At 45.9% G+C, this 26,479-nt stretch overlaps 1 protein-coding gene across 2 annotated transcripts in view; it reads left to right on the top strand.

Moving 5' to 3' along the window:
* Positions 1 to 26,479, top strand: part of CEP70 (centrosomal protein 70) — a 505,009-nt gene that overhangs the window by 262,249 nt on the left and 216,281 nt on the right. For both annotated transcript variants that reach the window (XM_078682403.1, XM_078682404.1), the window contains one exon: positions 949 to 1,113. In XM_078682403.1, coding sequence (XP_078538529.1) covers positions 949 to 1,113 — 165 coding nt within the window. The remainder of the gene's footprint in view (positions 1 to 948; positions 1,114 to 26,479) is intronic.

Genomic DNA, 26,479 nt, shown 5'->3' with positions numbered 1-26,479 from the left:
CTTTTCCTTCCCATCGAGTGGGATGGGAAGATGGTTACACAGTCACCTACACTATTCAGGTGATATGGTTCATTTATTTATTTTTATCTAGCAGTAGCATTTTCTGGTCCTGAGGAAGCAGCACGAGATCTCGAGACTCGTTCAGACTGCAGAAACATGTCGACCTTTTATAACTTCTAAGTGGTTATTTGTTACGCCATTTATTTGCACTGTTTTTATTGATTTAGGAGTGTGACGGTGGTTATTAAATTTGTTGTCCCTGAACACTACCTAATTTTAGAACTCCATTTCTTATTCTTTCTTTTTCACCCACACCTTTTCACTGCACTGCTATTCAGTACTCCACTAGACACGCCTTCCTCACATCTTACACGACTGCTGTGGTTTTTCCTGGTACATGGCTTGTCATCAGGCCAGTGCAGGTTTTTTCACCTTTAACAGCAGCAGGCACTAGTGTCGAAAGAGATCCCAGATGATGAAGGGCGGTCTCGATGGTGTACTGATGGGAACTCATTCCAGGACGGTTCTCTGTAATATTGTGTATTTGTAGTTGGGTACGTTGTTAGTGTCTGTAGACTCTCTGTTGGTTTTTGTTGGTGTCAATTCTGTTCAGGGGATCCAACTTCAGAGTCTTTAAACAACCCCTGGGACCTCCTTTTGTGTATAGTAGTTCTCTAAATATGAACATAAATATGGTCTCTGTTCAATGAATCATAAAAAGATTAAATATGACATCTATTTATCCAGTAATATCCGATTTATGTTTATACGTACAATTTCCCAAGTGCTTGCTTTTCATGTTTTCTTTATTAATCAAGTTAATATTCATAGTCGTTATTTATAGTTGTATAATTTGGATACATTTATTGGTTCACTGAAGTATACCCAAATAATATGTCAAGAAAGCATTATACAAAAGTGAGAGTGCCATGACTTCTTGTTTTTAAGGTGCTGGCAAGCATAAATACTGTTGTTACTGGACACAAAGCACCACAGTTGTTATACAAACAGAGCTGCAGGCAACCATTTAACAAAGATGCAAGCCAGAAGACTGGATTTGAGAACCTTCTCCCCACAATAGAAATGTGGGCAGACCAGCTGATGTCTTTGAAGGTATTTACACTTAATGCCTATGTTACAAGTTTCTGTGAGTTCAAAACATGAATGCTGGGAGAAATTACTTCTAAGTTTAAAAATGTTTGCTTATTTCAAGTTGACTGATCAAGATGGAAAATGGTATTAAAGTGAGAAATGAAAGAATATATATAAATGGATGTCACATTGCTAATTTCAGACTAGAGTTGTGCCACAAACAACATTACCTTCTGATTGTTAAAATTAATATACCTCACTAAAGCATTTGATGCACATTTTTTGCCTGTGTGAGTCAATCTGCTTCACAGATTTCTTTTGGAGTTCGAGGTCATCTATCGGAGCCTCAAGTCTTTCCTTTCCCTTCTGCAGGATAAATGTGTGTAGGTTATCACTGACAAGGCATCGTCAGTGTTCTATCTCAATGTACAAGGTGGAAGTTGTCTGCTCGGTGTTCACCTTTTCTAATGCGCTATGCTGAAGAGTGTGTATCCTGTGATATCCCACCTCGTAGGGAAGAAGAATGCATAAGCTGCTTCTCTCCACAGAATTCTTCTTGCTCCTCTATAATGAGGGATCAACCAAAGGTTTATTTGGGTTCTTTCAACACTGGTATTTTTCATGCATAAACCTTTGATGTCAAACAGTATTCAGTATTCCTTCTTTGCTTCTTAATTACGAATGCAGAAAGCTCTCTGAGGGTGTTGTCCTATAGAATTGGCCACGGAAGTTTCTGTACATCTTACTTTTTAGGCAATAATTTGTTGATATGGCCTCAGATTCTCGATATTTGTGTCAAGCAAAGGGAGCTGTTTTTCATCCCTCCATACTATTACTGAACTTGTGGGCTTTGTTCCGGAGAAACCAATCTATGCACGTCAGCATTTCAGAAGGAGACATTGACTTGATTTGTGCTGCTAGAAATGACCAGGAAGCAGTATGGGAAGAAGTGGGTTATGTTCTGTTATTTAGATTTTTAGAAAAAAAAAAAACTGTTTAGTCTACTTTAAGCAAGGGTCTGTCATTTACCTCATCATTTCTTATTTTATAGTTTAGTAAAGTGGTGCATTCAAACCGCAAATAGCTGTCACGCGAAGATCTTGGGGTGGGCGGAGGATACAAAGAGAATTGGGAATTGAATTGCTACAGTGACCACCCCGCCGCACACTGAATAGCTCAATGATGTAAAAGCCTAATGGCTGGAGGCAGAATGTAGGTATCAAACTTAGGCATATGACCAACTGTGTTGTGCCATGGTGAGCCACTCTAAGTAACTCTGACTTAGCCCTTGCAAGTTGAAACGTTGCTCTGGCTGAGTATATGCTTTGCATTCTTTTGAATGCTATTTGCTTGTGAGTTCTTCCTTTACAGTAAAGGAACAGTGTCTTGTGAAGGCATAAATATTACCTCAACTGCAGGCAATTCCTATCATTGCTCCATATTGTGGTGTTGTAAATTGACATTTCAAAAAGGGGGGTGGTGATGGACAGAGTATCTGAGTTAATCAGAACACTCCTACCCAGTCAACAGATCAGGGCTTGATCCATCACCGTTTTTTAGCTCACTGCACCATCCCAGTTCAGAACCTGGCTATATGCAAATTAGTCTGACCCTGGCCCAGTGCATCATGGGAACAGGGCAGACCAAACTACCAAGCCAATTCTTCACTGGAAAGGAAACAAGCTTCCGGGGACCGGTTTCTGGCATTACAGCCGTCTTCGGCCCGGCTTGCTTGAATCCTGATGGTGCAGTGAGCAAGGGACTCATGTCTGAGCATACCCTTCCACACTTGTGGTGGCCAAAATATTTCAAAAAGGGGGGTGGTGATGGACAGAGTATTAAATATTACCTCAACTGCAGGCAATTCCTATCATTGCTCCATATTGTGGTGTTGTAAATTGACAGACAAAGGTTTGTGTTGCACAGGTTGGGCCAACTTGTCCCAAGACAATGTAAATTTAAAAGCTTGTCCTTGAGCTCAGACAATGTGTCCTAGGAGTCGGGCCGTTTTGGTCTCCTGCAAGGCCGCCAATCATCCATAAAAGTCTTGATACCCGGTGAGACACTTCTATAATAGGACGATTGTTTGACTTTATAGAAAGCTTTTTTTTCTTCCTATGATGTTTTTGATATACGTGGTTCTGTCTGATTGACATAACCTGTCTTCTGGAATTGATATACTTCTAATTTTCTCCATTTCTCAATTTGTGAGTAATCATGACGGTTGTTTCTTGTGGTGTCAGTTCTTTATGATACCATTTGACAGGCAGCATTTTCTTACGGCAAGTCACTTATGCTGTTGTGTTGGTGGTGTAGTACCCTTTTTACACTGGGTTCGGCCAAACCTCTAATTTTATAGTGGCTTTTTGTATACGGTGTATACATGATAAAATGTGCAGATGTGTTTCACCTAGTTGTTGGACTTCTGATCATATTTGTCTTGTATCATAGGTGTGGTCGTATGTGCTTGTTGACATTGATTTATTTTATTAGATATTCTGGTACTGCACTAATAGGTGTATTACCATTTTCAATATTCTAAAGTGCTTTTTGGAACCGGTTTCTCAGTTCCAGTTAGTTTTTAGGTGTACAGAGTATACATGGTAAGCCTGGGCGGAGTTCGCTATGCTCCGCGAAGTGACAAAAAAACCTCTGCCGCCCTGCATGGAGTTCCGCAAGCGGTGGAGCGCTTTAGGGTCAGCGATTTTGAGCACTGGGTGTTTGTTCCACGCTGTAAAATCATTGTGAACAGCACCATGTGCAGGGCAAGAGGGCGCTGCTTCCTTTCTGCTGCTCTAGTAGATTTTCTACTCGAGCTGCAGCTTTCTCAATGGGAACGGAAGGTTTCTCAACGCTATTGATCGCGGCTACTGCGACCACTCGCATGGAGGAATCAGACCACCCACGTTCAGAAATCCCATCAGGAGGTTGATTTTCCTCGCTCGCCAACTAGACTATGGCGAGAACAAGCAAGGAAAAATCTTGCCTAGAGGTGGATTTTCCTCACTCGCACTCGCCAACTGATGCATGTTCTGCGGAGTGCGGAAAACTTATCAAACTCTGCGAGCGGAGCTCACCGCCCAGGCTTGATCCATGACTGGGTTATTCTCTTTTTCTCACTTGCTTTTGTGTTTCGAGCTTATCCACAGCTCGAAGTTGTGTTCAGTCAGTCGGACTATGGCACTCAATGCCGTATGAGGGCAAGCTTTATAAGTGCTTGCGGTCTGGCAGTAGTTATTAGCCAGTGAAATTCTGTGAATTGCCAGGCCAATCGGAGTATCTGGTGACACATTTGTTTGTATATATATTTTTTCCATATATATGTCTTTGTGGCAAGATGTTATACAATTGGCGCATTTGATGAATTTTATTGCTCCTTTTTTCAAAGCTAAATTATTTATACCTAGGAGGTGTTGTTCATCTTTCCTTTGGGGAAATGGGTTATGAAAGTCCTTCTTTGGGAGTTTATCAGGAAAGTTCTTTATCTGATTTTCTTTATTGCCAAGAATAATGCAGATTACATGGCTTTTGTCATGCATTTGACTCCTTTTTGGTCATCAACTTTTCTTTCCTCGTTAGGGATAAGGGATGATGTCTGTTAACTGACAGATGGTTCTTTAGGCGTACCACCCCGCCCCCTCATTTTTATTTCAGGGCCGATTCTCTTGGACCTGTAAGGTTGGTTATAATTCATATGTTCTATGACAATGATCATGGATTCTATTAAGAGCCAAGCTCTTGTTCTTCTATTCCTACATATATTTGGTCAGTTGTTAGTTTTGATCGGCTGGTTTTCTTCAAGAACTTTTGTAGAATTAGTTTCCAGTGGGGTATAGCTATGGTATTTAATCCAAACGTTAAGGAATCTCCGCCTAGATGTCAATATCAGTAAAAGTTACTTACTTTCGGTAACGTCATATCTGGTAGAGACACATTTTAGCCACAGATTCATTAACTCCCTGCCCATCCTCCCTACTCTGCAAATGACCTATGAGAGTAAGGGTTATACTCGTTTTTTTTCAGTACTGGGTTTATATACCAGTATCACTATCTCAACTTATGTTGGGACTCAACAGACTGCTTGGCCTGGCCACATAACTTTTGATTATATGTTGCCATACCATCCATTTCCAAATGTGTGTGGTCGATAGGGTGGGGGGTGTTTTCTCTTTCACACTAGATTATACACCAGTGGGTAGTAGTAATTTATGTGTTCTTTCTTTGAAAGCCTTTGTTTGGTGTCATCATTCCCTGAATTGGCACTATCAATATGTCACGTAGTGGTGTAATTCAGCAAACAGCTTGGTGTTGTTTGTAGGTTTTGTTTTGCTATTTCCATGCCATTCATTACCATTGATGAATTGTCTATAGAGTGTTTGGTTTTCTTACTTTGCATGAGGGTTATTCACCAGGGCGCAAGGATACATGCAGCTCTGTGTTTTGTTGCTTTTGTTGGGGGAGGGAGGCTCTTTAAAATCCATATCTGGTATTAACATACCATTTGATGTTTCTTCTTCATTAATGTTTCAAAGATTTTTTAGCTTTAAAGGCACACTGTTTCCGCAACCAGTTTCTATGGTGGCTCCGCGTCCCGGTGCATACGTTTTCACAGAAGAAATTGGCATCCGCGTGCCAGAGGGGACTTATATGGCTCCACTGACATCATGACTGGAGTTGACGACATCGCGGAGCCTTACGACGCGTCCCTGGTGAGCAGAGGTATTGGTGTAAAATTTCCGGATCCATACTAGCGCCTGGGGACAATTTAAAAGTTCATGAATCTGAGGCCAAACTGTGTCTCTACCAGATATTACGTTACCGAAGGTAAGTAACTTTTACTTTAGGTCTGGCTGTATGGAATACCTCATGTCGTTAGTTCTTCTAATAAATGCAAGTGGAGTGAGGGGGAGAGTGAGCTTTGGGTGAAATGTGATGGCAAATTTGCATTGTAGCTGCAAAACCACTGTAAAAGTTTTTATTAAATAAACCCTGGGGTGGGCCAGGTCCCCTAGGGTTTTAGGGTAGCAGGAGAGTGGCGCTCATACAGGTAACCTATGTTGGGTGTTTGACAGAATAATGAACAAGAACAATTGGTGCTACCAGGTCAGAGGTGAACCCAAAACCCCTAAAATGAGGGAAGAGCTAAAAGCCCTTCGCCAAACAAACATGAACAAATCCTGGGCACACGTATATAAACTCAAAAGTTAAATACAATTATGTAAAGTGATGAAGTCGACACCGGTGGTTTTCTTAAGGGGTGTTTATATGAAGATGTTCATGAGAAAAACAAAACGCCAGCCAACACGTGTTTCGTCAACAGGTCAATGCCTGTGACTCTTCACGGCTGGGAAACAATATAATTTGAGAAATATATATTTGTTCATCAAGTTCAGATGGAGCCACAGCATGATAAAAAACAAACAAAGTGATTTAAGTGGGGTGGCTACAGTAACACCCTATCTAACGTGGAAATCCTATGGAGACCTATATCAAATTCAAGAAGAAAAATTAAGATGCATGATAGTTTCTAGTGATCACAGAAATTAAAGATAGAAATACATAAGTCCGGTTCAGAAATTTCTGAACCGGACTTATGTATTTCTATCTTTAATTTTTGTGATAACTAGAACCCATCATGCATCTTATTATTTCTTCTTGAATCACAGGCATTGACCTGTTGACGAAACACGTGTCGGCTGGCCTTTTATTTTTCTCATGAACATCTTCAAATACCTTTATTGAGAAAAATCAAGGCAGACACAGTACATCGTGCAACATCTCAGTGCAATATACAAAACAAAAAGCAGGTCAAACATTCCATTACATATAGGCGTCATCTGTCAGCACAGTAAATAATCATGAGGAGAATGTCACAGCTCCATCTCATCAAGGTCCCTTCCTCATGGGGAAATACAGACAGAGTGGTGTCAGCAGTGAAGTGCTAAGGAAAAAGGGGCGGGAGCGCCAATTGCAGGGGGAGAGGCAGTCACTGCCCAGCACCGGCGGCTGCCCCGGACACAAGGCCGACGGGGAGCGCGGGAGAGGCAGCGCCACTAGGGTAGGAACGGGAAAGAAGGTAGGTAACCAAAGGGCCCCAGATGTCAACAGGTCGGGACCTAGCAGGCATTAAATCCCAGAACTCCGATAGGAGACTCTGGCAACGAGAGGCATCCTCCAGCCAACTCTCAACCTTAGGAGCCGGCCTGCGACCCCAACACATGGCCACGCTATGCTTAGCAAGGACCAGCAGCATCGCGAACAGACGGCGGGAGACGTCGGGGCAGAACTTGGCAAAACCGAGAGGGCACAGAGGTGGATCAGGGCGCACCGTTGCGCCGGTAATGTCAGAAATGGCAGAACACACCGCCTGCCAGAACTCCGAGACCCTGGGACAAAGCCAAGCAAGATGAGCGAAATTCGCCGCAGGAGCAGCACAACGCACACAATTGTCTCCAGGAGTGAGCCTGAGCCTGTGGAGTTACACCGGGGTGTGGTAAAGCCTATGCAAGTACTTGAAATGGATCAAATGAAGCCGGTAGTTCGGTGACAACTTCTTCGTCTGATTACAGCAATAAAGCCAATCAGCTGGCGAGATGTCAGTACCAAGATCAGCACCCCATGCCTCCACAGCACGATCAGAGGAAATGGGGGCGGACACTAGAGTGAGGGCATATAAATTGGTGACTAATTTGTGCGGGGGCGAGGAGGTATAGATGAAATCCAGATCTGGCATGTTGGGTGGGGGTTGAGGAAAAGTGGGATACAGCTTCCGGCACGTGGCGTGCAGCTGGTAAAATAGGAGCGTGGGAGCGTATAGAAGGTGTTCTCCGGATAGAGGTCCGCCACCGTTGTCAGGCCCAAGCGCATCACACTCCTGGACATGCTGGAGGCCTGAAGTGAAGGAAAATCCGGGTGATTAACAATGTTCACGGAGTTAGCAGAGAGCAGAGGGGGGTGCCAGACAGCCGGCGCAGGCCAGACCAGGCCCATCGATGCGTGTCAACCTCGGCTCGAGGGCGCACCGCGGGCGCTAACAAAGCTGTGGACAGAGGCCAGGAAGAAGCTACATCGGTCTCAATGGCGACGTGAGGCTGATAAGGGGAGGGGTTGATCCAAAAATGCAGGAAGCTGGCCTGGGCGCACAGGGCATAGAGCCTGAAGTCAGGCGCACCCGTCTCGACCGGCAGACACGGGTAGAGTAAGGATGTATTAAGCTACTCTTGGCTGTTTACCCACCAAGACCAACAAAATAATTAGGGAGCGTAATTTGTGAAAACAATGAGAGGTGAGGGGGATGGGGATATTTAAAAACAAGTAGAGGAATTTGGGAAGGACAACCATTTTAGCGATTGCGATGCGGCTCGCCAGAGACAGCGGAAGCCGGCTCCATGATGGAATCCTGGTTTCCAGCCAGTCCACCGCACAACCAAAGTTTGATCTCCACAGTTCATCCAGATCCCTACTGAGCCAGATACCCAAATAGCGTGTAGGGCCGGAAGCCAACACAAATGGAAAGTCAGGTAAGAATGGCTTAGTTGCGTCAGTCAATGGGAAAAGAACCGACTTGCTCCAGTTCACCTCGATGCCCGACAGCCCACCAAACAGAATGATCTCGCGGACAAGAGGGCTAAGGTTCACTTGGGGATGACGGACATAGAGCGTAATGTCGTCCGCGTACATTGAGACGAGCAGGGAACGGGACGAGAAACCAATACCCCTGTGGGCATGGTGCTGCCGCAATCTGGCGGCCAGGGGCACCATCGCTATAGCAAAAAGCATGGGCGATAGCGTACACCCTTGACGCGTGCCTCAGGTGATGGTAATAGGGTCTGAGACTTGGCCGTTGATGCGGAGGCGTGCCGAGGGGTTTGTATAGAGGAGTCTGACCTTGCGCAGAAAGATGTCACTGAAGCCCATATGTGGCAAGATGTAAAATAGGAAGGGCCACTCCAGCGTATCAAACGTCTTTGTGGCATCCAGCAAGGCAGCCACGGCCGGTAGGTTGGGATTGATTTGATACAATACCGAGAAAAATGTGCGGGGGTTGTGCGAAGCAGCCCTTCCGGGGATGAAAGCCGATGGATCGGGAAGGGCAATGGTGGGCATAAGTAAGAGAAGGCGGGAGGCAATCAATGTGGCAAAGATTTTGTTGTCTATATTTATTAAAGAAAGGGGGCAGTAGGAGTCGCGACGGTCAGAAGGCTTATCGGGTTTAAGAAGCAGGGTTATCAGCGCCTCGCACAGGGAAGGCGGGAAGGAGCCGAACTAGTCATTATACATTGCAGCTAAATGTGGTTACAGAAGATCGGCGAATGTTTTGTAGGAAGAGGCAGGCAGGCCATCTAATCCAGGGGCCTTTTCTCCGGGTAAACTATTGATGGCTGCCAATATTTTTTCTCTAGAGAACGGTTCATCAAGGAATTTACGGTGGTTAGGGGGAAGGCGCCAAGCAAAGGCCCGTCGCGGGGCATGAGGAGGGCGAAGACGGATCTAGACTGGCGCGTGGTCAGAAAAGGTGCGAGCCATGTGGATCACGTCGGAGAGCCAGGACAGAACGTCCGGGGAGGTCAGCCAAAAGTCTATACGTGACCAACAGTCCCGTGCGCCAGTGAAGCAGGTGCCCTCCCGCCCATCAGGATGGGAGTGGCACCAAACGTCGTAAAGAGCATTATTGGTTAGAATAGATGAAAGGGCTACAGCAGCGCGCGGATGAGACGTATGGGAACCTGACTGGTCCAAAGTCTCAGATAGGGTAACATTAAAGACCCCGCCCCAAAGGATCGCCGTGGGACCGCAAGAGGAGATGAGGTGCCAAACGTGGTTGAAGAAGCCCACGTCGCCACAATTGGGGCCATAGACCGCGGCAATCGTAACAGGTTGTGCCAGGAGTAATCCATGAAGAATCGCATATCTGCCTTCTGGATCAAGGATCACCCTGTCAGTCTGCCAAGGGAGGGCTCTGCCTTATCAAAATAGAGACGCCCCTGGCATATAAGTAGTAGGTGGCAAAGTGGGATTCCCCCCAGTAACTGGAGTGGAGTTTGGAGATAGTCCCCGGCAGCAGGTGCGTCTCCTGCAGGAGACATATATCCACACATGGGGAACAGGAGGGAAGGAGGGCAGCGACCAGCATCCTAGCTGGGGGTTGGGGGGGGTGGGGTGTCAGAGACCTTGGATCTTCCCTCGGGGGAAATATGCAATCCGGACAGTAAAGGAGAGGCGCGCAAGCAACGAACGGGCAGGAAAGGCCAAGAGCGCAAATCACTGCAATGAACAAGGAGAGCCCAACACAGGACAGACCACAAGAAAAGTGGCATGTTGAGGGAGGAAGGGACCAGTAGAGCAACAGGTTGACCATCACCCCACGCCCAGTGAGCAGGAGCAGGGCAAGTCAAAGAGCACAATGGAACGTAACCTGCGAAACTAAAAGCGAGTGGCCAAAGCAATAAGCACAATACAGTGTCAATGGTGAAGCATGTAAAAGCAATACTGAGCAACAACATGGCGGCAAACTGAAGCCGCCTCCTCAATAGAGGAGCAAAACACCCCGCAACCCCCCACCTCCCCCACTCCATCCCTGCATTTCAGCCACAGACCAAAAGACCCCAACCACCCCGCACCCACTCCAACCCCCCAAACAGGCTGAGTTGTCCAACCGCCCCACCCCAGGAACGCACAACTAGGAGAGAAAAGAACAGTGGGAGAAAAGGGAATCATCCCGTGAGGGCATGGCAGGGCTAGGCATACGCCCCTGCAAAGGAGCAGGGTGGCCAAGCTATACAGTTGTCAGACATCATTCAAAAGGGGGGGGAGTCAATGAACCAGTAATGTTTGCACTTCTCAATTGTTGTCACTGAGGCGGCTGTCCCATCGGGCTGAGATGTAGAAGGGGAGGAGGCATCCTTGTCCAATCTCTTAGCAAATGCCAGAGCCTCTCTGGGGGTCAGGGAAAACGAGTGTTTTTGTGCCCTGGCGGACCCTTAGCTTCGCCGGATAGGCCAGTGAGTATGAGACCTCGTGCTTTAGTAGGATGCATTTGGCAGGGAGGAATTCTCTTCGTGTGGCTTGGACGGCAAGGGTATAGTCTGGGTAAAAGGATAGTGCGTTACCCTGGTGGGTGATGGTGCCCTTGTCACGTGCAGCACGAAGGATGGCGTCCCGGTAGTTCAAGATCTTGGCTATGATGGGGCGTGGGCGCAAACCGGGGCCGGGACGGGGACCAAGAGAGCGATGGGCTCGCTCCACGATGAAAACCGGGGATAAGACTTCACCGAATAGTTCCTTGATCAGCTGTTCCACAAAGTCCTCCTGGCAGAACTAAGTTAAGATCTCGGAGAAAATACCCCTAGGCCCTAAAATGAAAACATTTAACTTCAACAACTATAAAAAGTCCACCACCAAAGTGAAGATGTGTGGGGAACTTTCACTGACTATCCCCAACAAATCAAGTCAAAGAATCTTGTATAGCGCACATATCACCGGGAGGTCTCATGGCGCTTGCGGAGATTCCAAAAACTGGATCATAATGTAGTTCCACTTAAAACAGCCATGTTTTCAATTCATTGCGGAAACACAGATTGTCTGAAATAGACGAAAGATGGAGCGGCAGCGTATTCCAGAGGTGGGGGGCAAGAAAAGAAAAAGATCAACCCCCGTTCCGTGTAGTGCAAACTCGTAATGGAGTAAGGAGAAACTTTGAACAGGACTTTAAAGTTCTTTGAGGCTGATATCTTTTATGTTTTTTTGTTAGGTAGCCGGGACCAGTACCATAGATACTTCTATGTGTTAGGCATAGGATTTTAAAGGGACCTCTTTTCCTGACTGGAAGCCAGTGGAGGAGTCTTAGGCTGGGGCATGAGGGGGACCTGTCAAACAGAATGATCTCGGTTTTACTGCCATTTAACGGTACTTTATTTTGGCCCATCCAGCTGTTAATGTGGGTCATACAGTTTTTAAACCGGATCATTGTGTCTGCAGGGTCCAGACCAAATGTGATCAGCAGCTGGGTGTCGTCAGCATATGATACTGCTTCAAATCCATACGATCTGATTATCCTGGCCAACGGTGTTACATAAAGATTGAAGAGCGTAGGGCTCAGGGTAGACCCCTGGGGGACTCCAATACTTACTGGTCTACTACATGCGGCCACAGAAACCAGATGCACAGTGGTGGAACAGTCCTTTAGATAGTTTTTGAACCAGTCCAGGGCTTTCCCTTGGACTCCCATCTCCCAGAGCCTTAGTATTAAAATGTCATGGGAGATGGTGTCGAAGGTGGCTGACCGGTCCAAGAGAACCAGCATAGCTGATTCTCTTTTACCCAAAGCCAGCATGATGTTGTATACCATCTCCACTACTGCCGTTTCAGTGCTATGCGCCGATCGGGGCCCAGATTGTGAAGAGTCTAGAAGTCCATGGCTTTCCAAGTGACTAGTAAGTTGTTTATTTACCAGAGCTTTGTGCGCCGTCCCGAAATAAGGCAGTAGCGAGATGGGACGGTAGTTGCCTAGTTCGCTGGCATCTAGTGTTGGCTTCTTCTGAATAGGTCTAACTTGAGCTGCCTTCCAGCTTCCTGGCACCATCGGTTGCTCCAGAGACCTCTGTTAGTTTCGTTATCATGTCAGCTGTTTGTTGCATAAATATACGAGGGGGAAGGGGGTCCGCAGGAAAGCCAGATCTAATCTTGGCTGTAACTTCTAATACCTGTTCACAGGTCACAGATTTTAATTCGACCAACAGGGGCCCCGGTGCTTAGTTCTTCCCATCGAGGTATATTTCTGTCTTATTGGCGTTTTCCTGAGGGAAAGATCTGTAGATAGGATATCTTCCTTTTTTGATGAAAAGGTGAATTCTATCAACCTAGTCTTGTGTGGAAGGAGCGGATTGCTGACTAACTTGGGGAGTTGTAAACTCATTTAAAATGTTATATAACTCTTTGCTGGAGTTGATGGCATTGTTTAACCTCTCTGCTAGATGCATCTTTTTAGCCTGCTTGATATTATTTAAATAAGAGCGATGGATTTCTTTATATTTGGTTCGATCTGTACTAGTTTTAGTTTTCTTCCAAAGCCGTTCGGCCGCTCTATTAGATAGTTTCTTAGCTTTTAATGCTGATGTAAACCATGGAGATGTTTTACTCTTGGTCTTGAACCTTGACATAGGTGCCACTATGTCCAAGGCAGATTTTATAGCCTCTTCAAAAGCCATGGTAGCTTGGTCTACATTGTCAATATGGGGCAAGCCTTCGACGTTAAAAAGCGTAGAAAAGGATGAGGGGGTAACTTTACGCCAAGGCCTAATTAAAATACAGTTCTTGTTGTGTCTAACTATAGGGGCATTGATAAAATAACTGAATTTTAATGAATAGTGGTCCGACCAAAGTAACGGTAGAGATTGCTCAACAGTAAATTTAGTTGAATTTGTGAACAATAAGTCCAGAGTATGGCCGGCCTGATGGGTAGGACCTGCTACCAGTTGCTCCAGTCCTAGTGTCTGTAATTATGTTTAACAGTTGATCAGTATCTAGATTCTGTGATAGATCTACATGGTAATTAAAATCACCTAAGAGGATGACGTTTTTGCGTCAAGAACAAATGGTGCAATAAATTCCACTAGTAGATTTACAAAATTGACTTTAGGTGATCTATAGACTAGAGCCCCGGTCCATATAACGGATGTCTGGGTCATAATTTTGAAAAACAATATTTCCATTTTGTCCGTATTCCAAAAATCTAATACTGTGGTTCCCAATTTTCCCTTAGTGGCCACAGGTCTCCCCCCCCCCTTGCTCTATTTAATCTAGTTAACTGATATATCGATGGAAAGGCAGTCGCTATATCTGGAGATGCATGCTCATGGAGCCATGTTTCAGTTATGAAGCAGACGTGTGGCTTATCCTGATTTAAAAAGCTCCATGTTTCCAGAGCATGTTTGGGAATTGACCGTGCATTAAAATAAAGGCCCTGTAGTTGAAGCAGGGGATCAAGTGAGTTTATTTTTCCCTTGTAACAGGAAGTGCCATGGGTGGTGTCTTCATAGAGATCTGAGCATTCACCAGTAAGGCACAAAATACTCCTCTGCACGAGATGGGGTTCTTGATTTTAAGGTAAAAGTGGGCTTGTTTATGGATTTTAGTTCAGCGCTAGAATTGCGCAAAGAAGCCTTAATGGATGGCTAACCTGCTGTAAACAACCTGGTTGTAGAGGAACATGGGTTCTGGCGGCTGGCGATGGACTGGCGCGGACGGGCGCAGACTTGGATGAGACAAGGTTGCCCACTCTCTCCTTTTATTTGGAACTCTTCATTCATAAAATACAAAAGTATACACTAATAATAATAAAAAGGTTACGGTGCATGATCATGAAATCAAATCTGTCTTATACTTGGATGACGACCTGTGGTTCCTCACCGATCCAGAACCGTATATTCCTGCTTTGAGGAAGGAATTCTTTCTTTTGAAGGCCTTCTCCAACTTTGAAATCAACTACACTAAGTAATTTGGGATGAGGGTTGGCTGGTGGGCATTGGGGTCATGGGAAGCTAAGCAGGCTAACAGCTTCACCTAGACGACAGGCTCTATTCACTACGTGGGCATCAACTTGCCACACTTCAGCTAGACTAAAGCAATATCCACCCCTTCAAACGCTATATAAAAACCTGGGTCACTGAAGGTGGCTGGAGATGTCCTGAATTGGGAACATGTAAACTTATCATTTCTCCCCGACCCCTATAAGTGGCACTGATGCTACCATAATTCTCCAAGCAGGTTTCAACCCACATCCAAAAGAATCTTCTGCTTTTTTTTTGGGAGAAACAGTGCACCTTTCCAAGGCGACGGTGCTCCGAAGAATGCCTAAGGGAGGGTTGGAAGGCCTCAATATTAACACCTACATACAAGCGGGCCTAATCAGTCCCGCACTCATTTGAACCTCAACCTGAATGGCGAGGGATGGGCTACTGTTGAGCAGAGTTTCCCCCCAGTCCCAGAGATCTAGCCTATGGCTAGTCCATATAGTTAGACTGACACTTGGCTACCTTCTGACCACATTAGTGATACTTTTAGTGTATTGGCAATAACTCACACAGAGGACAGACTTTATCTACAACATTTCCTTCCCCAATGTCCTCAATCATACGCAACACAGATTTTTTGGAACAACACTGATCCCCCTTTGTTTGGAGATTCCTTCTCAAATGGGTCCTTGGATTCTGGGGAGGAAATTTAAGAGGATTAGATACTGGGCAGAGAGAACGATTTTAGAATAACTCAAATCTTACATTGGATGAGTTCCTGCAAGGTGTTGGAATTTATTGGAAGAGAAAACCCCTCTTCATCCACAGTTCTATACCAAACAGATTAGGAGTTAGTTGCTTTAATGCCGCCGAGTACGGGCAGCTCAATCACGGAATCTGGCAATGAAACCAGACCAACATTATTGTAAAGACCTAACAAGGGTGTGAGTAAACCACACTCAACAGTGGTTGGGGTGTCAGCGCCCATTTCTTACCTGAGATCGTGAATATCTCAGAGTGACAGAAGCCTTGTCCGTAGTGAATCAGACGAAAGCGCGGACTGGCAGGGTCGTAGATAATGCACGCCACGGGAGGCTCAGCGCATGCACGCAACCACACGCCGGATGCGTGAAGCTACTGAGGTTATAGCCAGGGAGGAAAGACTTCAAATCGACCGCGATGATGGTCGAGTCAGTAAAACATCCATAGTGAGATTGAATGCGTGAACACAGAATGTTACATTAATAGTACTGGTGGGAACATATTAAGGAGTGTAATCGTGTGATTCACACATGGATGGAAGGGGTCTGGGAATGGTAATGTAAATCCACATTGGTTTTGCGCCCTAATGTCTCCACCCTCCTGCGAGAGAGGGGCACAGATGGGCGCCATGGACAAGTTTATACTGTCATGGCTAATTTTTCCTCCCACAGGTCTCACTCCTACTCTGGATCTGAGAGTCTTTACCTTGACTGTCATGTACAATGGGTTGCCATATTTGCTTCCATGTCCTGTTCTCAGTCTCACTTCTATAATTGATCAGAGAGTCTTTTCTCCTACTGTAATTTGGGATGAGGGGTGACTGGTGGGCATTGGGGCATGGGAAGCTATGTAGGCTAACCGCTTCACCTAGACGACAGGCTCTATTCACTACGTGGTCATCAACTTGCCACACTTCAGCTAGACTAGAGCAATATCTCTCCACCCCTTCAAACTCTGTATAAAAACCTGGATCACTGGAGGTGGCTGGAGATATCCTGAATTGGAAAGATAACATGTAAACTTATCATTTCTCCCCGACCCCTATAAGTGGCACAGATGCTACCATAATTCTCCAAGCAGGATTCAACCCCATCCAAAAGAATCTTCTGCTCTTTTTTTGGAGGAATGGTGCACCTTCACAAGGCGACTGTGCTCCAAAGAATGCCTATGGGAGGGTTGGAATGCCTCAATATTAACGCCTACATACAAGCGGGCCTAAGCAGTCCCGCACTTTATTTGAACCTCAACCTGAATGGCAAGGGATGGGCTACTGTTGAGCAGAGTTTCTCCCCAATCCCAGAGATCTAGCCTATGGCTAGTCCATAGAGTTAGACTGACACTTGGCTTCTTTCTGACCACATTAGTGATACTTTTAGTGTATTGGCAATAACTCACACAGAGGACAGACTTTATCTACAACATTTCCTTCCCCAATGTCCTCAATCATACGCAACACAGATTTTTTGTGTTGCACAAACGCTGGAACAACACTGATCCCCCTTTGGATTCCTTCTCAAATGGGTCTTTGGATTCTGGGGAGGGAATTTGAGAGGATTAGATAATGGGCAGAGAGACCGATTTTAGAATAACGCAACTCTTACATTGGGTGAGTTCCTGCCAGGTGTTGGAATTAATTGGAAGGGAAAGCCCCACTTCATCCACAGTTCTATAATAAACAGATTAGGAAGTGAATAATGTGGCCCCAACCGCATAATTCTGATTTGCAAACTTAAGCAAAATACACGTATGCCTCCCAATTGAAGAGACATGCGGGTGGACATATCAGGGTAGAGCTTGGACAAGATTTGGCATAGAACTGCTCCCTCATCTATTTTTGTGCAACATAAAGGGAACGGATATAAACTGTTAACCCAACGGTATTTATTCTCCATGAGACTGCATAAAATGTTTGGGAGTTCATGTCGAGAGGTGTACCGTCTATCCACATGCAGTGGTCATGTGCCACAATATAGACCAATACGTCTGAACAGGGCCACATGTTAAAAGCATACTGCTGCCCCTCACAGTGCGGTTGAGATACCGTTGGGCTGATTGCATTTACCCACTAACGTCCAAGACTGGTAAACATATCCCATTTCTTACAGATAGCTAGGCTTGCTTTAGCTTAAGTTTGGTAATAACAGGCTGTTGGTACCAGACATGTATGTTAAATTAATGTCTGGAATATGGACAGCATGGAAAAACTGTCCGCTATATTGCATGTTCGAGATGGTTGATTTGATAATGTGTGGCTACCACTTGAAATATATATGAAGCAGGACCTCTTTGCTGAGGAGGAGTTAATCCCTACCTATGTGTGAATTGCTTTGTAAATCACAGCTCTGAGATATTACATCCTCTTTGTCGTGCCCATCTGATGCTAAAGAACAATAACGAGACCCAGATCCTCAGGTGATGGGCATGATCCTTAGACAGACAACCTTTTGTGATACACGTGATTGTTTAATCCATTTTGGCTTTAGAATTCTTCATTCCGCCATTGTGATATATGTAAACTTGACTATTACTCATGCAACAGTGATGAAAAGTTATAAATAAAGTGTTTAATTAAAAAAATTAAATTAATAAATTGGGCCTCCGAACCTGGTGTTTTTCCTGTGTTCAAATGTTATATTGCCCATCGTATCTCCCCAATGTCTAACTGCATGTACAGGTTTCTTTATATTCCATACGTAGGGCTGGCAGATTTGACTTATCTACTATCCACTATATGTGACTAATCCATTTGCTCACTGGTTAAATAGGTTTCTATTGAAGTCCTGTTGTTTTTGTTGTTTAATCTGTCAGTAAAGTGACATCTGTGCTTCTCATATTGCTGATGGAGTGCATGCTTTATTTATATGTTTACCAGCCAGACCAAAAGTCTATCAGCATTGTCCTCATGATATTGTTGTTCCTTACCCTAACACCCATAATCATAACCACCCAAATATTCTTGTCCTCTAATAATTGGCCCTTTAGTGACAATAGCCTTTCTTCCAGTCCATGACCAAATACAAAGACCTAGTACATAGCCCACCACATCTTGCTTTGGTACATGATGGGGTTTCTCCGATCCTTCCCTCACAAGTGAGAGTGGTCCCCTTACAGGGTGACCAAACAGAAGTTCAGAGGGTGAAAACCCTACTGCCTGCTGAGGCATCTCCCTGTAGGCAAAAAGCAGGCAGGGTAGCAGAATACCCCATCTCCTTTTGCATTTTTCAGGGAGTCCCATTATCATTCCTTTCAATGTCTTGTTAAACCTTTCAACAAGGTCATTGGTTTGTGGGTGATACGGTGTTGTGAACTTGGAGGCCACCCCGCATTCATCCCACATATGTTTCAAGTAGGTAGACATGAAGTTGGTACCTCGGTCTGACACTACCTACTTGTTTCCTGAGGATGTGTTAGGTTCAAGTGGCCCAACTATATCTACTCCTACCCTCTCAAAGGGTACCCCAACCATTGGTAGTGAAATTAAGGAGGTCTTTGGGTGTCCTCCTGTCTTGCCACTGGCTTGCCAGGTGACACAGGAGCTTACAGACTCCTTCACTTTTTGGTACATATGAGCCAATAAAAGTGGGTGACCAATTTTTACCAAGTTTTGGTCTGGCCCAGATGCCCAGTTAGGGGATGTCATATGTTAAAGTGGGTAGGCACTCTCTATACAGTTGAGGCTCTACCACTCTCCTAGTGGCTCCAGGTTTTGGGTCACTGGCCGCAGTGTACAGGAGTCAGTTCCCCCAATAGACTTTGTGGGAACCACGGACATCTCCCTCCTCTTGTGCAGCAGCTTGCTGCATCAGGCCTTCAGGAGTGGGGCAAACCTGCAGTCCAAAACACAGCTGTTCGCTAGAGGGTCCTCCTAGTCCAAGAGCTCTACCTCGTAAGGTTCAAGCTCCATGGGCTCAGTTCCCTCTGGGGCTGACAAGTCTTCTCCCTGAGGAGAGGGGTCCTGATATTTTTGCTTTATGGAAGCTGTTTTACTAGTCTTCCTAACTTTCCTCTTGTATGGTTGGGCCATCATTTCAGGATCCAATCATCCTTATTCACCATGTGCTAGGCACTGTGCTCTGGTTTTCACACACACACTATCTCAGGGATTTGCTGCGTTTATTTCTATCTACCAGATCATTTCCAAGCAGACAGGCGGCTGGAAGCTTTGGAGAGACCACAACCTGTTTCAGGCCAGCAAACACCCTCCCCCCCCCAATCGTATGTCACCATAGCCATGGCATGGTTAGTGGTGGTACTGTCAGCTTTGGTTAACTGGCTCAGTTTTTCTAGTAAGGTATTGCGCCGGGGAAACCAGTGTATCTCTCACCATAGTGATACCGGCACTTGTATCCCTCAGGGCTTCTATCTTAGTCCCATTCACTAAGGGGTACTGCAGGTTTTTTTTTCAATTAGGCGGGCACACAGCCTATGTGGCTATACCTCCCTCTCCTTCAAAGACTAAACCAGCCTCAGTGTGAACCCTGATTTGTTCTGGGCACACCATTGATCCTATCTGGAGATTTTCCATACCAGTAGAAACTGGTGGGGGACTAGGAGCTGGTTTGTTGGGACAGGCAGAATCTCCAGTTCGGAGTCCCTTCCTCTTACAGTCGCAACACCAGGCCTTTGCGGTATCATCATTTTCCCCCTTGTACACTAGTGGGATGGGAAGAGTTCTTGGGCCCGCCCCCCTGAGCAGGATTTTGGGGGCCTTTTGAAGACTCTTGGTTTTTGTCTCCAGGCTACTCACCCTCTTTCCCCTGTGGAGGCTTTGTGACCCCTTTCTTTTGGTCACCCCCAGTGGTTGTCTTTGTTACCCTTGTCTTGACCCAGTGGTCTACCTTCTTTCCCAATTCTTTGGGAGAAATTGTACCCAAGTCTACCAGATGCTGATGCAACTTTTCATTGATGCAGTTACTTAATGTGTGTTCTTTCTTAAATAAATTCTAAAGACCATCACAATCTTGCACTTTACTTCCAGTTAAACAACCACCTAGTGTTTTACTGAGAATTCCACCCAGGACTGACTCTGGGATTTCTGATTCCCCCTGAACTTAATTCTGTACAAGGGTTTCCCAGCGCCAAGCCTGAAGGGGAGAAAAGAAAAAATACAGATGAATAATGAATTATTGGTTAAACAACCAAGTTTTTAAAAGTTTGCGAAAAAACTAGGCCTATCTATGCTTACATATACTTGCAGATGCACGACTGGTCAAGGAAATGTAGTTGTACTCGTAATTGTAACAGTTACAGGTTTGTTTTACTTCGAAATACAATTGGAATTACACAGTAATTACTTTTTAGTTACTTTCGGATTATGTTGGATTACTTTTCAATACTAGGGGTGGTATGCCTACATGCCTCACCTTCGGATTCTTACATACAAGGTAAGCACGACTTTTTACACTTTGCAATAATGTTCACTTTTCCCCATAAAGCAGTTCAACACAAACATTTTATGCCCAAAATCTCATAACATGGATCACTATGGGAGGAAAATGATTATCGAATTTGGAGGTAAGTATTCGACCTAAGAGGGTGAGAGTTGGATGTTAGGACCAAGATTCCCCAAGATCCAGATGAGCACTCAAATTGCACCACCAGCTGCACTTGGGCATGTGCCCAACGTTTGCCAAAGGGGTCTTTGGTTAGGGACTGCTGGCAAGCGGCCCACTCTGGTGTGAGAGCAAATACTCCTCTGAGGTGAAGGTCGGCACTGCAGGGGCCAACAACCAGTACAAGAGCTGTACCACCAGCCGTACTGGGGTGGCCGGGTGCAGGGTTGAAAGTGGAAGTCGGGGACCGTGTGTTTCCCAAAGGAGACCTTCAGTCTCGGAAAGATGCTGCAGGCTCAGTCAAGAAGATTTCATCGTGGAGGGGACAGGCCGGTAGGGCTGGGGCCAAAGCACTTGGTGTCCTCTTCTTTTTCCTGCGTCAGCATGGCTCTTCGGTCCTTCTTCTTTCTTCCTCAAATCTGAGGAGGCAAGGTTTAGTTTTACCCCTAAATACTAAATTTTGGGGCGTTAAAGAGGAGTGCAGGTCTGGACCAATGGGTCCTTTCCTTGGGGTGGGTACATTCCCTGTTATGCCTTCATCTAGTGGGAGGGGGTATGAGCCTCTTCCTAATTGGCTGAGTCTAATCTTCAAGATGGAGGGGACTAAGATTTGGGCTTCACATAGTCTCCCACTGCTGAAGGGTGGGGTTGGCAAAGGTGGGCACACCTCTCTTCCGAGCTTGGATTTGCTGCCGATTCTCTCACCTAAAGTAGGGGCCCAGTTGCTGGGAGTAGCTGGGGGTTGCAAAAGGCAGGGCCAGCGTTCAAAGGAGGCAGGCCTTTGAAGCTTCCCCTTTCGTTCTCCCAGCCCATCCTGGGGGAGGAGGCATGACACCGCTGCCCAGGATGGGCTTTGTTCCTGGACCCAGAAAGCAGAGGCTCTCTACCCAGGCATGCAGAAACCTGTCTGGTGGTGGCAAGTGGCAGGGAGCCATTGAGGAACCACACCAGGGCTGGTCGACTTTCAGGGGTCATCTCTAAGATGCCCTCAAAGTGCGTATTACATTAAATCCCACATTGGCATCAGTGTGTATGTAATGTGCTGAGAAGTTTGATACCAAACTCCCCAGTTTTTAGCAAAGCCTTTGGGGAGTTTCGGAGTTTATAGTGACCAACTCTCAGCCCACATACTCTACATGGCTTTACTACACCTACAATGTATGATAATTTTCTTAGACACTGGAGGGGTACGGTTCAGGTCTCTGTACCCTCACCTTAGGGCTAGGGCAGTCTGCTAGAGGAGTGCCTTACTGTATTGCTTCGCCCACCCAAATAATAAAACATACCACCTTCCCAAATGGAGGCTCAAACACGATGAAACAATATAAACAAAACACCACTAGGAAAGGGATTTCACTTTTATAAGAGAGGACACATCAAAAGACTGTTTTCAGAATAAGGAATGGAGTTTTATTTGTGCAACACTCTCTAACAGAAAGGCTTTCCCTGATGTCAAATGAACAATACTGAAATGTATATAGAGATATATATGTCTATATATAAATATGTGATAGCAATATTATCACACTTATAAGTAGGTAAATGCATCTGTAAATGCATAGAATAAAATACATGAAATTAAATGCAAGCAGATAATACTGGAAGTCCTGCAAGAAATCAGAAAGATATATGCGCTAAATACATCAGAAGATTACCACCACTGAAGACTTGGATGTGCACACAGACACTCACACACCACAATGAAAACACCCAAGATGATTATAACCACTGGAGACTTTAATCACAATGACAGTTATAGCCACTGGAGACTTGAGTGTGCACACAGACACCTACACATCACAATGGCAATATTAAAAAATAAGATACATTACCGGCTGCAAACTTACTTAGCCCACTCTAGACTGGGGGATTCACAGCCAGGGTCATGAGACTCAGCAAACCAGGTTCCTAAGTTCCTGCACTGAGACACGTCTGTCGTTCAGGCCCAAATTCCAGTTTCTAAGTCAACAATCCCCAGCTTTATAATCTCAAGACCCACTAGAAGGTCCAGAGAGGCCTTCCTCTGTGCCAAACTTACTGGAGTTGCCAACTTTCCATACAAGCATTCCAAAAGCAAAAGAGTTCACATTCCTTCTGCACTCTCACATGTTCCAGCCTTTATCTTAACTGAAGCTTACGAAAGTCTCCAGCAGTACAGTCAACAATCTCCAAAAGCAAAACAACTATGAACATGAATAACCTAAACAACTTGAGTAATCTGGGGGCCTACCTGGGTGCGCAAAAGCTCAAGCTAGATAGTCAGAATTCAAGATGCATGAGGGCATGTCTAAGCCAATAGTAAGAACTTCATAATACTTTGCAATGTACAACACAATGCACATTTGTGCACCACTGCCATAACACTGCACTCCGAGACCAAGACGTACATTCCACACATGACTCTTTCTCATTCTTGCAATTGCACATCCTACACGTTCTATTCCTGGCAAGGCTATTCTACTCTGTGAAAGCTCTCCCAATTTAAAACTACAAAGAGACACAAAAGAAATCTTCAAGGAAACGGGCACATGCAAGACATTCAAGCTAGGATAAAGCAAAACACCAAAAGTCAATCAAAACAATGGTAGTCAAAGGTCATTACATGGTTTCAATACATGTGAGTGTCTCTAGTACTACACTTATCTAGGCCTCAGGCACTGGGTTGCAGGCATGGCACTCAGGGATGAGTTCCATGTTGACTCTTCACGTTTCTATGCACTAAATCGCACAGTCTGCCATGGCAGTGTGTGGATTTTAAGGTACTGGGCCTCTAGGGGTGGCACAATCGGTGCTGCAGCCCTCAGAGGCCTTCCCTGGTCACAGTGCCCTTAGTACCCCCGATACCTTTTACAAGGGGCTTACCTGTGGTCAGAGATGTGCCAATTGTGGATACAACGGTACAGTTTTGAGGAAAAACACAGGCCCTGCAATGTGATTGGCAGGGACCCAGGGCACATGTGATTACTTGACCGGCATCATATTTTAATTCAGCAAGATTTCAATGCGCCTGGTGATTTGAGAAGTATGTGCCGGTTAATTCTGGAATATGTCCGCCATTTTGGCTTATTTATTGATTATTTATCTTTACAAAAGGTGAGCATGCCGGATGATTTCAGAATTTGCTGTTTATGGTTTGATGGTTAACATTTAGATATTATTGCATTTTGCACTCTATGCTAGAAACCTACAAAACACTGCAGAGGTTTCTGAGTAGGTTAAGCAAGCGGTACCACTTTTGCAGGCACTTCTTATTTTAAAAACTTTTTACTAGTGAAAGTTAAAATCACACAATCTGATAGAGACCTCTAGCTGCAGATTCCTTACCTTTGAACTTCCAAGCGTCAGGATGGATCAGGAAGATTTTTATAGCAGTAGCCCTGAACGCTGGTAGATGGCATTGGTCGACTCCACGTGACTTCTTAGTCGCGTTCGCTGTCATCGTGACATCCGTGTCATCCATCTAACCGCCACTCCAGCGTGGAAGAGAGCTACCTCTGTCACTTTTTGAGACTTTTTCGACTTTTGGTGTATTTTAGGATGTCCAGTAAGAAGACATCTGGATTCAAGCCATGTGGCGCCTGTCACCGCCCCATGTCGGTAACGGACCCCCACCTAATGTGCCTTTGGTGCCTGGAGCACAAAGTTGTGCTCTGATTGCCGAGCCATAGCACCAAAGGTTTTGAGAGAGCGGTCCCTAAAGCTGCTCGAGTCCCGGCACGCACCACTGAGGTTGCCCCATCAAAGGTCTGAGCACCTCTCTGGGGTTCGAAGTCTGCTTCATCAAAGTCATCAGCTAAGAGGCATCCTAAAAAGCCCTGTCCGCTGCACGGCAAGACAGAGGAGCATCAGCGCTCTGACCCCTGCTCGGCGCAGCAGGCCCCTGAGTCGACTCCACATTTCCCTCCCCTTTCCGGGGCCGGGAGGACACCTCCCCAGATTCTGGCATGCTGCCTCCCCCCCCAACCTAGCTACGGAGGAGGGGGTGTCATTTGCAACAGTGGCAGTCAAGCTGAATATCTTGACAGAGATCCTGCAGCCTGGTGTCTCTTCGTCAGAACCCTTGCTGCCTTTTAATTAGTCCTTTACAGAAGTTATTTTGGGCACCTGGTCCAAGTCAAGCACAGGGTCTACTGTGGACAGAACGATTGTCCACCGCCATCGCCCTGCACCAGGCGATCTAGCTTTCCTCACTGCACAACCCTCCCCACAAAGCTTGGTGGTCCAGGCTTTTAATTCCGCTGCGCGTTCCCTTCCTCCCCACCGGACAGGGAATCCAAACGGCTGGAGATATTTGGGAAGAAAATGTTCTCTTCCGCCAGCCTCATATTGCGGTCGGTGAACACCACATGCCTTTTGGGTTGTGACTCCGATTCTTTATGAGCATTGTTGCGCAGGTGCTGCCTGTGGGTCTCAGAGGAGGACTGGATCCTGCTCTCCCAAGCAATATCAGACGGGAGAGATACAGCAAAGTTTGCCGTTTGTTGTAGCTTGGATATGACAGACTCGCTGGGCAGAGCGATTTCCTCGGCGGTGGCCATCAGGAGCCACACCTAGCTGAGGAGGTCTGGATTTTCAGGGGATGTCCAGGCAAACCTCATGGACATGCCCTTTGATGGCTCGCGTCTTTTTGGAGACTAAGCTGGGGCCGCGCTTGAGCGGTTTGAGAATTTGCGGACTACAGCCAAATCCTTGGGCCACAGTACAACATCCTGGCCTGCGTCTGCTTTTCGCTCCTTTCGTGGCTACAGAGGGTGCTTTAAACAGCGCTAACCTTATTCCAGCCAGCGGGTCCAACAAGTTCAGCAACCTCTGTGGGGCATCGGTTGCAGTTCACCACGTCCTCGCGGGCCGGTAGGCCAGAAGTCGAGGCAAGCCATTATTCCCACCTCAGCTTGTAGTTCGACCCTCCGGGATCACGAGCGTCCAGTGGGTGGCAGGATGCACCATCACCTCCATCACTGGCACAACATCACCTCGGACAGGTGGGTGTTGCAGATAGTATGAAGGGGATACTCCCTCCCCTTCAAAACTGCCCATCCCTCTATGCCTCCAATTCACAATAGGCTGATGGAGGATCATCTTTCACTACTCCGCGAGAAAATCAAGACTTTCTTGGCCAAGGGACTATAGAGAGGGTTAATGGGCCAGAAATAGGCTGTGGTTGCTATTCTCGCTATTTCCTGGTTCCAAAGAAGGACAGAGTCCTCCGTCCTATCCTCGACCTCTGAGCCCTCAACTTCTTCCTCAAGAAGGAAAAGTTCAAGATGCTCACCCTTGCTCAGGTCTGGTCTGCCCTGGACCCGGGTAGCGTTGGACCTGCAGGATGCCTCTCTCTATTTATTTATTTAAAGAGTTTTATTTAACGCTGGCTAGACCCGAGGGTATCGGAGCGCTTTACATGAGAATAACAATGTAACAGAAAAAGATCAACAATTATACAATACGTCAAAAAATAGGCAATACATTAGGAGAGGAAAGAAAAGTAGTGGAGGGGGCAGGGGAGGTGAGAAAGGGAGGATAAGGGAAGAGACAACAGGGAGAGACGAAAGGAAGTCTTTCCAA

This window comes from Lissotriton helveticus, chromosome 3_1 (assembly GCF_964261635.1).
Source record: "Lissotriton helveticus chromosome 3_1, aLisHel1.1, whole genome shotgun sequence".
Taxonomy (NCBI): Eukaryota; Metazoa; Chordata; class Amphibia; order Caudata; family Salamandridae; genus Lissotriton; species Lissotriton helveticus.
Note: the sequence above shows the minus strand (reverse complement) of the source record. Positions and strands in the feature narration are given on the sequence as shown.